Here is a 14493-nt window from a genome sequence, read left to right as displayed (position 1 = left end):
ATAGTTTTTTTTTCTCAGAGCCACTGAAAGAGTTGTATAATTTGATACAGGGAGAAGTGAGCATAACTTAAAGGATAGTTTATACTATAACAATAATATAACAAAAATGGGCCATTGTGAAAACTTGTGTGAAATGATAAAAAAGGAATGGGGAGAAATAAGAAGAATAATTTTTATCGTAATAGCACTGAAAAGACAAACAATTTGAAAACTGTAAGAATTAAAATCAATGCAGTGACCATGCGTGATTCCAGAAGACCAATGATGATGCTATTAACTCTACTTCCTGATAGAGAAAGGATAAACTCAGGGTGCAGAATGAGACATATATTTCTGACTGTGGTCAATAAAGGAATTTATTTTACTTAACTGTGCATATTTTTTCTTTTGTTTTTTCCCAATAAAGTGAGGAATCAGAAAGAAAATAGACTTCTGTTCATTAAACAATAAAAATTTTAACAAGAAAATGAAATGATTGTTATAAAAGTAAAAGATATCAATAAAAATTTAAAGTTAAAAAACTATGGCTAAGAAAATGATAGCAATGATCATAGAAAATAGAATGGAAATTTTCCATTTGCATAAGCAAAATCTATGCAATTAAAGTTGGAATAGAATTAATTAAGTGGGGAAATATATGCAGCAACTATCTCTGCTAAGGTCTGATACACAATGAATTGATACAAATTGATACCAAAAGAAAAAGAAATTCCTCAACAGGCAATTAGGTTGGCAACTTTCTTTTTTTTATAATAGATTTTTATTTTATTTTTCAAAATGCATGCAAAGATAGTTTTCAACATTCACTCTTACAAAATCTTGTTTTCTAAATTTTTCCCCTCCCTCCCCATCTCTCCCCTTCCCCTAAACAGCAAGTAATCTAATATAGGTTAACTTTGTGCAATTCTTCTAAACCTATTTCCACATTTGTCATGTTGTACAAGAAAAATCAGATCAAAAGGTAGAAAATGAGAAAAAAAGCAAGCAAACAACAACAAAAAAAGTGAAAATACTATGTTGTGATCCAAATTCAGTACCATAATCCTCTCTCTGAATGCAGATGGCTCATCACATAACTATTGAAATTGCCCTGAATCACCTAATTGTTGAAAAGAGCCAAGTAGATGGCAATTTTCAAATGAAAGCTAATAACTACATGAAAGAATACTACAAATCATTGATGTGAGGGAAAAAATTCAAATTTTAACTCAAAGATTTCAAATTTTACACACAAATGTTGCAATTTATCTTTAGCAAAGATGAGAGAAGATAAAAACCATAATTGTTGGAAGAACAAAGAAAGGACAGGCAAACCAATGCTCTGTTCATAAAAATGAGTATTGTTCCAACCATTCTGAAAAGTAATTTGAAGCTATACTCCAAATGTCATTAAACTATAAAGATTTTTTTAACTAGTTATAATACTATTAGGCATTAATGAGGTTAAAGACAGAAAGAAAAGACCTATGTGGGCAAAACTACTTAAAATAATTCTCTAACATAAATGCTCTGTACCCTTATTGAGTATCTATATTCAGACTCCATCGAAGTATTCTTTATTACTCTATCTCTTTCTTTATTTTTAACTTAATTTTTCTTGAGGATTTTTATTTTTATTAGGGTGGAAGATCTATTGGTGTTGTGTTTTTTTTCCCCCACAACTTGACTTTTTTAAATTTTTATTTATTTATTTTTATTTTTTTGCTGAGGCAATTGGGGTGAAGTGACTTGCCCAAGGTCACACAGTTAGGAAATGTTAAGTATCTGAGAACAGATTTAAACTCAGGTCCTCCTGATTTCAGAGCTGGTGATCTATCCACTGCGCCACCTAGCTGCCCCTTTTGAAATGTTTTGCATAGCTTCACAAGTGGTTTCTTAATTGTGGGTAGAGATAAGGGAGAGAATCTAGAACTCAAGAATCTTAAAAATAAATGTTTAAAAAATTGTTTTGAATCTAACTGGAGAAAAATATTAAATTAAAATCTTAAAAGAATTTTTTAAAAATAAAATGAGATAATTCTCTTATTGTAAAAAAAAAAAAAAAAAAACTAGAAGCAAATTGAGTGACCGTCAGTTAGACAATGGCTTAGCATTGTTGTTAATGCTTGTAATGAATTATTAAACAATAAAAATAGGGAACAAGGAGAATTCAGAGAAATTAGCTTGACTTCTAACTACTTATGGCAAATACAATGAATATAACCAGAAAAACAAGTGCATGATGCTTACAATAATGTACAGGAAAGACCAGAATGTTGATTGAAGCAGTCACCAATCATGACTTCAGAAGACTGACAACGAAACACGTCTCTCTCTTCTTGGCAGTGAGGCAGGGGACCAGAGGTAGAGAATGAGATAACCATGTTTAGAAATGACCAATGTAATTATTTGTTTTATTTACTTGTTGTGTACAATTTCTTTTGGGGTTCTGTTGGCAAAGATACTAAAGTGATTTTCCATTTCCTTCTTCAGCTTATTTTAAGCTGGGAAAACTAAGGCACATGGGGTTTAAAGTGATTTGCCAGGGTCACACAGCTAGTAAGTGTCTGAAGTTAGATTTAAATTTAGGAAGATGAGTCTTCCTGAATTCACAAACAGCACTATACACGTAGCTGTCCCTTTATTTGACTACTTTTTTTTGTTTTTTAAACAAAGGACGACTTTTATTTAGAGGAGAGATTAGTTAGAAGATAGTGATGGAAGAAAAGAGAGAAAGAGAGGAGAAAGGAAGATAGGAATGAAGAAAAGTAGAAAGTGAAAGAAGGAGAAAAAGAGAGCAGAGAAGGAAGAGAATTAAGATTAAAAATAAAAAGAAGTTCACAAGGGGAAAAAAGCATTTTGTTGCTATTTTCTTAAATATAATATATGTCCTTTACAAAAGAAAACTAGAGATAATAGCAGTTCACAGTTTCATATACAATCCGCTTTTTTGTTCTGTTTTATAAATTGAAATGTTTGTGTTGATCACTGTTATATTAATAATAATTTTTAAAGCAGTTCCAGGAGAACTGTCTACACTAAGACTAAAATAATGTAAACAGAAAGAGCACTAAAAGGTGCCCTGACTGATTAATTACAATAACCAATTTTGTTTCCAAGTCAAAATAATATAAGTTTATTAAGAATTTACTAAGTTCCAGGCCTGGTACTAAGTACAATGAATATAAACATAAGCAAAAAGAAAGCCAATGCCTGCCCTCAGGGAGTTTATATTCTAACAGGGGAAGATCGCACAGAAAAGGGAAATGAGAAGGAGGATTGGGAATGAAGAAGTCCAAAGAAGTGGAGTGAACAGTACAATGGACTGGGCATTTCCTCTGCTGAGGAAAATAAGACAAGATGCAAGATTCAAGAACAAAGCTCAGAGAATGAACTAAGATCCATGTTGTCTTGCTCTGCTTATGGACCAGAACCAGATCATTGTATACAGCAACAAGATTATATGATGTTCAATTTGATGATGGATGAGGCTCTTTCCAACAATGAGATGATTCAAACAAGTTCCAATGGTCTTGTGATGGAGAGAGCCATCTGTACCCAGAGAGAGAACTGTGGAAACTGAATTTGGATCACAACATAATATTTTCACTCATTTTGTTGTTGTTTGCTTGCATTTTGTTTTTTTCTCATTTTTTTTCTTTTTGACCTGATTTTTCTTGGGTAGCATATTTGTAGAAATATGTGTAGAACTGCTCATGTTTAACATATATTGTATTTCTTGCTGTCTAGGAGAGGGGATGGGGAGGGGAGGAAAATTTGGAACACAAGGTTTTGCAAAGGTGAATGTTGAAATTTATCTATGCATGTGTTTTGAAAATAAAAAGCTTTAATTAAAAAACAAAAAAGTATTTAATTCAGCAAAGTAAAATGCAAAGTCAAGCTCTTCTCTCACAAAGTATCTCTTGAGCATATTTTAAGATCCTTAAGAGATTCAACCATAGATATAACGATTCAACAATCTTCTGTCTTCTCTTTTTAAATAAGTTTTTTTATTATTTTTGTCCCTCCTTTCCCCTCCCAGAGAACCACATCATGTACCACATAGTATTTTTACAAACATTTTTTAAAAGGAAAAGAAAAAAAAAATCAGTGTAATCAATCAATATACAAAAATTTTTTTTTCTGAAAATATAACATGCAACACTTGTGGACAATCTACCTCTGTAAAGGAGTGTGTCTTCTTATATCTCTTCTTTCAAGCTTTATTTGTTCTTTATAATTTCACATTACTTTCCTTTATGTGTATATGGTTGTTCATTCTTATTTGCATTGTGGTAGACATTCTGTCTGGGTTTTCTTGGTTCTGCTCACTTTATTCTGCATCAGTCACTCTTCTTCTAGCATATTTCCTTGCATTCAATTTGTCTAACCATTCCTCCCGTTAACAAGCACCTATTTGGTTTCTAGTCTTTGCTCTCACAAAAAAAAAATTGCTATAGCTTTGTTGATGTATGTGGGAATTTTCTTCTTGACCATGGCCTTTAAAGGCTGGAATTGCAAAATCCCCAGTTGCTTCCCAAAAGGTTTGCACTGATTGAACCTCGTCATAAAATAGCAAACGAGACCAAAAAAAAAAAAAAAAAAGGCAAGGGACTGGTTGTTCTCCAAATTCATTGGTCACTATCACAGAAAATCTTGTGCAGAGTTCAAATAAAAGAGGAATTCCGTATACATGGCAAGGTCTTACACATGCTCCTGCTTCTGAGTAAATTTGCTGAATGTTGATTGCATTAAACTCCAGAGTACTATAGAAACACCAAAATTCAGTGGGGAAAGAGGGAGAAGTTTGAGGGGATTCACCTGATCAATTGTTCTCCCCCCCTTCACAGGCACAATCCACTACTTTGGTCTTAAATGGATTGCCCACACATGTCTGCTCTACCAAGTGTCAAGAATCAATTGGAGCAAAATTGATATAAATAGAGGGCACTGGACCATTGGATCAAAGATCAGTTATATTCTGGGGAACATTTAAAAGTGAGACACAGAGACATCTACCTAGTACAATAGATAAAGCACTAGCCCAAGACTTAGGAGGATCTGAGTTATAATCCAGACTCAGACATTTGCTAGCTGTGTGACCCTGGTCAAGTCACTTTCCCAAAAAAGTGAGCACAATTCTCTAGGAAGTAAACTGGACATCTGACTATAGAAAAGAGAGCCAGATATAGTAAAGAAGTCAGTTCTTGAAGGAGAATCATTTCTTGCCCAGGGGACAGAAAGTGGGGAAAGGGAATATTATTTCCCCTCTTCTCCCACTGACCATGCACTCTTGCAGCAGAGTTTGTCATCCAATGAACTGCCCGGCAGAGAAGAGGTCCAAGAGATAGACCTGAGAAAAAAGAAGCCAGAAAAGGGTCTTCCCTATGGGACTGGAGCTAAGCTGACTAGAGAAAAGGGCCCAAGGAAGAAATGATCTACACAAGGGGTGCTGCATGAGGACAGCACAAGAGGAAAACAGAGATCAGGACCTGCAGGGCCAGAAGTATGGATTTCCTTAGTCACCTGAGGGTCCTCAGCAGGTGCCACTTCTCCCACTGATGCTGGATGTAGCTGGGATAGAGCACGTCCCAGGATTATGGAGGGAATGTTTTTTAGAGGTAACTAGTGGATAGCATGCTGAACCTGCAGTCAGGAAAACCTGAGTTTAAATCTAGCCTCAATCATTATGTGTATAACTTTGGGCAAGTTATTTAACTTCTGTCTGCTTCCATTTCCTCATATGTGGAATAGATATAATAATAGGTATCCACCTCGCAATATGGTTGTTGGAACAAATGAGATACTAGGAAAGCACTTGGCAAATAGTGGGCATTTACTAGATACTTATTCTCTTCCCTTTTCCAGTCATTACATCTCCTGACTATATAGTAAGTGGAGAGTTGTGAGCTATAGTTTAGGATTAGGAGCCCACACAATACATTTATATCTGAATAAGTGTGTCCATAAGAGAGAATTGAGTGATCGCCTCAAAGTAGGTGCTACACTCAGAGCCTCTTGTCTAGGGTGCAAGAAAAACTAACTGAATGAAATTACTTTCTGTTGCCAGAAAACTACATGAACAAAGTGTGTAAGTCTATATATCAATATCTATAGCTCCCTGGACATATATATAGAGATATGCAGACATACACACATGTATATAGATAGAAAGTGTGAGGGAGAGACTTTTGTCAGACTCAGTTTCTTCTCCCACAAAAAGCAGATAATAATATCCTCTATCATACAGAATAATTGTGAGCATCACATGAGAGGTGATAGTGAGATGATAATTGAAAAGTGCTATACCAATAGCTGTAAAGCTACACCAGTGCCGACTGTTATTATTGTCATAATGGGGACATTTTCGATAACAATGAACAGAAAGAATTTGCTAATCTGGTTGCAAAAAATCTGGTGCAAGAACCAGCTCTGACAAAGAACTAGTTGTTAAATTCTCAGTGTGAGCACTTAAACCTCAAGAATCAGAACTGCTGCAAATCAGCATTTAAATTCTTTTTTTTTTTTTTTGGTTATTGCCTACACTTTAAAAAAAAGTGATAGAGAAAATGTTAATATTGCAGATTAAACTTAAGATAAAATCATGTTTGGTTTGTCAGTGTTTCACAGGGAGCCAGTTGTTAAACATTCATCAGCATATCCCCGTCCTGAAACAATTGTAGGATGTTAACAAGCACTCTCCACCAACCTGATCCATGTCAGTCCCTAAATTATGTAATTTCTCTGTCCATTCCACCTTCTGCTGCTCATACTCAAGAGCCTTAGAATTATTATTGAACAAACATACCATAAGAGAGTTAAATTCTTGCCTGTCCTTGTCAGTCTCTATCTTTTGCTACTCTCATGGCTCTCAATAAGATTAAATAAATGATTAGAAAAGCAAAATGTCAGCAGCCCCATAGAACTTCAGAGAAGAGGAAGTCAGTTGCTTCTCTGAGATTAGAAGAAAGACATAAAAGCCCCAGATGGCCTTTACAAAGAGCAAAAAAGAACTATGGAGTTTGTGCTGCTTCTGGTGCTGATTGCCTCCGTTCATGCCAGCCCAACCATTCGCCGCTTTGACAGGTAAATCTGGGAGCCCGAAACATCCCCTGCTCAATGTGACAAGTAGTGGCCAGATCATCACTTACCTTTATGTTCTTAAAGGGAGAAGGTGTTGAGGGTGAAGCCCCAGGATGAAAAACAAGTGAGCATCCTGAAGGACTTGGCTGACACTACTTTGGTAAGATTTTTATGTTTTTTTTAATTAATTTCTTTGCTTTATATGTTTGTTTGTTTTTTCAAAAGCCAAACCATTTTGGTATAACTGGGAACAGTTTTCCACAATCAAAGGAAAGGAATAAATAGGATGATTCTGGCAAATACTTCTATTTTATTAACTGCATGACCTGCTGAGGAGTTATTTAACATTTCAGTTTCCTCAAATGTAAAATGGAAAAAATAATGCCTTTCTGTCAAGTCAGAGGCAGCTTGGTTGGTGGCCTCCTTGGTGGTCTTAAGGAGATGGTCTTAAGACACAGAGCATCTCAATTCAAGTCCAGCTTCTGATATATACTGTCTGTGTGATCCTAAACAATTAACCTGTCAAGAGTATTCCAGGTTAAGTCTCTAAGAAGGTACCAGCCTGTATTTATACAGTGAATTTCCTCATCTGGAAGTTCCATGTGCTAATGAAATCATAGGTCCTAGCCTCTGTCAGATATTGTATGGTTGCTAAGTTAGCTAAACAATTATTACTTCAATCAAGTAAAAGGTAGAATTATAAAATAGACAAAAGTCGATTTCAGTTTTCTTTCCTTTTCCTCTTCCTTTCTCAACATCTTTTCCTCCCTTCTTCTCTTTGGCCATTCCATTGTCCGGCTCTTCCCACTTATTCTTCTGGTTCTTTCTTTCTCCTGACAACTAGTCAATCCCAGATTAATGAAGTAACTAAAGATTAAATCAGAACTGGATTGTTGTGGATTTAGAATAAGATAAATGTCTCCACCCAAGCAAGAGCATGTGAATTTTAAAAGGAGATTCTGAGACAGTCAGATTTTTAGAACTTAGAGGAATTTAGCCATTGGGGAATTCCTAACAACCCAGGATTTGGGTCCTTTTATTTTTATTTTTTAAAGCTTTTTATTTTCAAAATATATGCATAAATGGTTTTCAACATTCATCCCTGCAAAACAGAATTCAAAATTTATTGTCTTTCTATAAGCAGATCTATAAGCAGTGGAAAGATTGTGACTAAAAACGTCATTCTCTAAATGCTCTGACAATCTCCTTTTAGGAATACAAATAGAATTACAGTTATAGAACTGAAAGGGATCCTAAGTCCAATCAGTTCATTTTCCTGGGGAGAAAACTGAGATCAAGGAGGGGAATGATTAGGCCAGGGTCACACAGGCAGTAAACAGCAAAGCTGAGATTTTAACTCAGATCCTATAACTCAGTGCTCTTGTCATTACACAATGGTGTCTTAATAGATACAAGTTAATTGATACCAATTACATACAAAAGAATTTTAAATGAGAAAAGGGGCTAGTACTTGGGGGAGATCAGGGAAAGTCTTTGTGGGAAGAGGCAACACCAGAATCAGTATCAAAAGGAAGAGAAAGGGAAAGGAGGGAAGTAAGAAAAAAGAATGCATTCCGATCAGGGAGGACCACCTGGGCAGATTCAGGGAGGGAGAAGATGGAATCGCCTGTACAATGAATGGCTAATCAACCATTTTGACTGGATGTGAAGGGGCTTAATAAAACTGGAAAGATGGGTGGATGCTAGATTATGGAGTACTATGAATTCTGTAGTGTAAGAGAAAATAAAGATCCATTAAAGAATTTTTGCTCTGAAGGAGACATGGTAAAATCTATATTTTATGAGCATCAGTTCTGGACTGACAATTACAGGCAATAGGGCTGCTTTTCAGAGGCTTTCTGAAATCATACCATGCAATCTAACAACACTTGCTCCCACTCCTTCTTTCCAATGTTTGCTTAACAACAATAAACAGAGTGTAAGGTTTGCAGAGCTCCTTTAGAAGTATTATCTCATTTTATCCTCAAACAAACCAGAGATATGGGTTCTATTATTATCCCCATTTTACAGATAGGGGAAACTGAGACAAATAGCTATTTGTGACTTGCCCAGAATTAAATCAAACCAAATCAAGAAAATCCAGGCACTGTGCTAGGCACTGGAAACAGAAGTATAAGCAGAAAAGATAGCCCCTTCCCTCAAGGAGCTTACACTCTAATGGGGGAAAACAATAACTTAAAGGAAGCTAAAAAGGGAGTATGGGGAGATGAAGGAACCTAGTGGGCAGAGGCACTGTAGAGAAAGCCAAGAGACTCAGGAATGGAGACTGCTGATCTAACCATATTCCCTAAAATAGTCACAGCTATTAAGTATTTTTATTTCATCGACACCAATTCCTTTGACCAAACTTCATGTGGCATTCTGTGCAAAAATAGCAATGATGTTAATGGCAACAAAAACAGCAACATCATCATTGTCATCACCATCATAAGTGACATTTTTGTAACAGAATGACAGCATAGGATAGTGGATGGGGGATCAGCTTGGACTCGGACCTGTGCCTCCGACATGTACTAGCTGTGTGATAATAGACAGCTCAGTCATCCTCTCAGCACTCACTCATACTGTGAGGATGATAAATTACAGGATCACTTTATCTCCAACAGATGGAGAAAGCTTCCATATCAGCAAAATTAGAGGTATAGAGCACTTTAAAATCCTCAAAACTCCCTAGAAGTGTTTTCCTATTAGAACTCACAAAAATCCTAAGAGGGAGGTTATACCAACCTATTTACAATTTCAAATGATCCTTTACCTGGAAGTTTCCCAAAACAGAGAAGGCTAGAAGTCACATATTCCATCCATTTTTTGTAATTCATCAATCGCCAAACTATGGATGGATGGCAGTCTATCCATATTGAACCTAAAGATGGCTAAAATCAACACCTTCTCTTGTCTCCACTCACTGACCCAAGAGGCTCAATGGTCACAATGAGGTGCTTTTTCCCATCCTTAATGGCATCTTCTGACACAAGTGTTTTTTTCTCTATAGATTGACTTCTGGCATCCTAGTTCTGCTTATGATGTCATACCTAAAATGGATGTGGACTTCCGTATTGGAGAAGATCAGTTCCCACATATCCATTCTGTTCTGAAGAAAAATGAAATAGAATATGAGTAAGTTTTATTTAACTTCCCAAACTTATCATATATTTCAAAACTGTACAAAACATACATTAACTAATTAGCCATTCTAATAAGAATCTTTCTTTTGTTAAGCCAAAATTTAATGATAACTGCCAAACTAGCATCACACCATTTTCTCTTAGGTCATGTTGATAGCTCTCAGCTTCTAATAAGCCAGTCAATATAAGGTTAATAATAACCCTAACAATGAAAATTTACATTTAAATGATTATAAATTAAGAGTTGACTCTTCTTACAAGAATGACCCCTGATTTCTACTATATGGCCCAATGAAGGCAAGATTGGATAAGGGAAAGAAAGAACGGGGATCTCTTTCAGTTCATGAATTAGATACATTTAGAAAAGATTGTGAAGCACATTTTGAAGTTATCAAAATGATTTTCATGTGATATGGAAGGGAAAAAAAAAAGGGTACTCACCATAGAATGGCAAGTCCTGGTTCAAATAATGTCTTCTCTAGATGCTATGTGAGCCTGAGTATGATACAACCTTATTGGGTATCAGTTTCATCATCTGCAAAATAAAGAAATTGAACTATATTATTTCTAAGGTTTCTTTCTGTTCTTAAATATATACTCCAATGAAACATGGAGAAAAAGTCCACCTTATGCCTCCTCCTTAACTTATTAAAATAAATTAATTATGCATTCAAATTTAAACAACAAAATTAATCACATACGTAATTTATATGTAAATATAAATATCTACATATAATATGCCCATAATGACTATTAAGCATTTTTTTGTTCTCTCTCCATTTGTCTCATTATTTGTCCATAAAGTCAGCATGTTTACAGGTCCACTGGTTCTGCTTTTTAAAATTCAGATTACTTCTTTTTCCTTTTAAAATTATATTATTATTTTAACAACATTCTACTTTTCTACATATTTATAGCTTATTATCAAACAGTAGGTATTTAGCTTTCTTCTAATTCTTTGTAATAATAAATATATACGTGATTTCAATTTTATATAATATATAATTTTATATGTACAAATTTCATATAAATATATGCAATAATATGTAATATAGTATATACATATTACATGTCATTTAATATATATATCTATAATTATACACAATTTTGATTTTATATATAATTTAAATTTATATATATATATATATATATATATATATATATATATATATAATTAACATTTTTGTCAGTTAACCAAAGATTTTTAAAGTACCTACTATGTGCAAAGTGTTTGACTGGACTCAGAATATAGGAAGGTAAAAGATAATAGACCTCAAAAAGCTTACAGGGTATTGAGAAGCATAAGATATGTACAAGAATAAGAATAGTATAACTAAAGTAGAATGATAGAAAGGAAAGACTGAGACAAAATGGTAAAGAAAAAAGTAAGGATGGGAAGAATACTTTGAGCTGGAAGAATTGGGGCGAGTTTTGTAAAGATGGGAATGTTTAAAATGAATCTCAGAAGAAGAGCTTTTTGACCAGTAGGTAACAAAAATTAACAAGCACAAATTGGGGTGGTTGTTACAGTGAAAAGAATACTGGATTTGTCATCAGGGAACCTGATTCAAAACCTTTATTCATTGAGTTATGATCCATGTATCTCTTTAGCTCAGTTTTGCTTTGTCATTTTCTTAAAATTACTTAAAACAGGTCAATGCATATAATTGTTATTTATTTAAAAATTCATTCAATTCAAGTGAATTGAAGTTGCCTTGCTGGATTGTGTTGATCAAGAAAAGGGGCTTCTATCCTGCATTACCAATGACAGAAAACATGGCAGATTTTGGAGTCATGATTCTACATTGGCAATTTCACCAAGAAATTAATCTCAGGACTTCCCTTTGTTTCCAAGCACTTGACTAGGTCTTTTAGCACAACACTTATTTCAAAATACAAGCAGGAAACCTGGATAAAGACTTTTATTTTCATTCTTATTGAACTGTCTTTCTTTGCTCTCTCTACCCAGAATCTAAGTATTAAATATCCTATTAGGTCAATGGATCTGAGATCTCATTAATAGTGGTAGTCTACCCAATGCTGCTGATTAATAATAATAGTAATATTATTCATATATCACTCTGTGAAGTTTACAAATCACCTAAAAATATTATTTCATTTTTTCCTCATGGCAGCTAGGAGAGGTAGAGACTATTATTGTCCTTCCCATTTTACAGAAAAGATAACTGAGGCAGAGGCTAAGTGATTTATCCAGAGTCACACAACTAGTAAGTATCTTAGGCTGGATTTGTACTTAGGTTTTCCTGAGTTTGTCACTTCACCAGCTAATTGTTTAAGCTATCCATTCCTGTCCATGTTGACTTCTCTTGTCCATGCCTTCCTGCAAATCTAGACACAGGATGTCCGTCTAACAAGTTCCAGGCCTTGTGAAAAATAACAGCTCACTTATTGAGATACCTTGAGGCAAGTTTTCTTAAATATGGCTAAAGTGAGGAGCAGCATTTTTCAGATGAGGCAGTCTGATAAAGAGGAAAGAATGTTGGCTTTGGAGGCAGAGGAACTGGATTCAAATCCCACCCGTGATCATTTCTCCCCCTCCAATCTTAAATAAGGGATGATTTCTCTAGTTGTCAGGTTCTTCATCTAGAAGAAGATTGTTTGACTCTGAGGTTCTCTTAAAGCTCTGAATTTGTAATCCTATTTTTCCTTCCAAACTATAAACATGCACAGTGACAGTTTTTGCTTTGAAGGATGATCCTGAAATCTTGCCCCTTAGGTGCCTTACTGTATACATAATTGCATTTGCATATTAAACACTCTTGAAAGTAGTTATCACTTAGATTCTGTGCTTAAATGAGAACAGAAACATCTGGGTGGTCCTCCATACTTGCCTTTCTAAAAACATATTAAGGGACATATTCAACACAATTATTTAATTGGACATCCCTCATTAGCCAGGGCAAACACACGATTTAGTTACAAGGCATCTGCTTATCCTATTCTATTTTTCCATTTCCTGAAAATTAAATCACAAAGAAACAGAGCTTTTTCTTTTCAAAATGGAATGTTTTTCTTCCTATAATGATATTTTTACAAAGTTAAAAACAAAACCAGAAAACACAAATAAGTGGCTCATAAAAAAATTCACCCCTTTACTCATTAAAAAACCTGAGACAGGAAGTGGGCACTTATTTACTCCCGAGAAAACTGAGTTTAGAGTCAGAAGATTAATACACCTTTTCTTACTTCCTTTGGGTTTCTGAATATCCACTTAACCTCTCTTCCCTTGGAGCATATGTTAAAATTAGTAAATAGATTAGGGATTCGTTAATGAAAGGTAACGAGAAAACAGCCATCTTTAATAATAATAAAATAAAAAAGGACAATTCAGAGAAATCTTATTAAGAGCTTAAGATCTGTCTTCTAACATGGGGTCTTGTACTCAGTAGGTGCTTAATAAATGTTCCTTGAACTAGATGATGATCCATCGTGGGAAGGATAAATAACAGATAACATTAAGGTATCTCAATTGACCCTCACAACAATCCAGTGGAGGAAGCATTTATTGTCCTTTTTTTGCAGAAGAGGAAACTCAGACTAAGTGACTAGCCCAAGGTGATTTGGTTAGTAAGTATTTGCAACAAGACAGAGCTCAGATTTTTCTAACTCCAGGTCCCGCTCTCCATCCCCAGTGCTGATTTCCTCTGTATCACAGTAAAAACTAAAATAGCATTGAAACATTAATATTTAATGACCTTACAATAGACAAATTCATTTTTTCCCAACCAGATACATGATTCATATTCAATAAGGTGGCACCAGGGATAGAATTCTAGACATGGAGTCAGGAAAATGACTTCCTATATCTTTCCTCAAACAGTGTGACTCTAAACAAGTCACTTAACTTCTTCCAGCCTTGGTTTCTTCATCTGTAAAATGGGAATAATGATAATAATAATAATAGCACCTACTTTCCAAGATTGTTATGAAGATAATATGAATAATTTTTGCAATCTTAGAAAGCACCTGGCACACACACATACACACACACACACACACACACACACACGCCATATATAAATATATAAATCAAAAGATTGCTGAGAAAATCAAATGTAATAATATTGTAAAGGGCTTAGTATAATGCCTAGCACACAGTTAGTGCTTAATAAATGTTTATTCCTTTCCCATATAAGTAGATATCTTAAAAAATTGGTTTTTCACCAATGTAGGAGTTCCCTTCACATGTGCAGACCGCAACCTTTTGTGCGTTAGTAGATAAGTCTTAGGAGTTGCTTAATGAACAGAGAGGTCCCTCTAGTAA

At 34.7% G+C, this 14493-nt stretch overlaps 1 protein-coding gene across 1 annotated transcript in view; it reads left to right on the top strand.

The window, feature by feature from the left end:
* Positions 1-6908: 6908 nt before the first annotated feature.
* The window catches only part of CPA3 (carboxypeptidase A3), a 31317-nt gene continuing 23732 nt past the window's right edge, over positions 6909-14493 (top strand). The window contains exons 1-3 of the mRNA XM_074298380.1: positions 6909-7065; positions 7147-7222; positions 10076-10200. Of these exons, the coding sequence (XP_074154481.1) occupies positions 6995-7065; positions 7147-7222; positions 10076-10200 (272 nt within the window). The 5' untranslated portion in view covers positions 6909-6994. The remainder of the gene's footprint in view (positions 7066-7146; positions 7223-10075; positions 10201-14493) is intronic.

Source organism: Sminthopsis crassicaudata, chromosome 3 (genome assembly GCF_048593235.1).
Source record: "Sminthopsis crassicaudata isolate SCR6 chromosome 3, ASM4859323v1, whole genome shotgun sequence".
In the NCBI taxonomy this organism is placed as follows: domain Eukaryota; kingdom Metazoa; phylum Chordata; class Mammalia; order Dasyuromorphia; family Dasyuridae; genus Sminthopsis; species Sminthopsis crassicaudata.
Note: the sequence above shows the minus strand (reverse complement) of the source record. Positions and strands in the feature narration are given on the sequence as shown.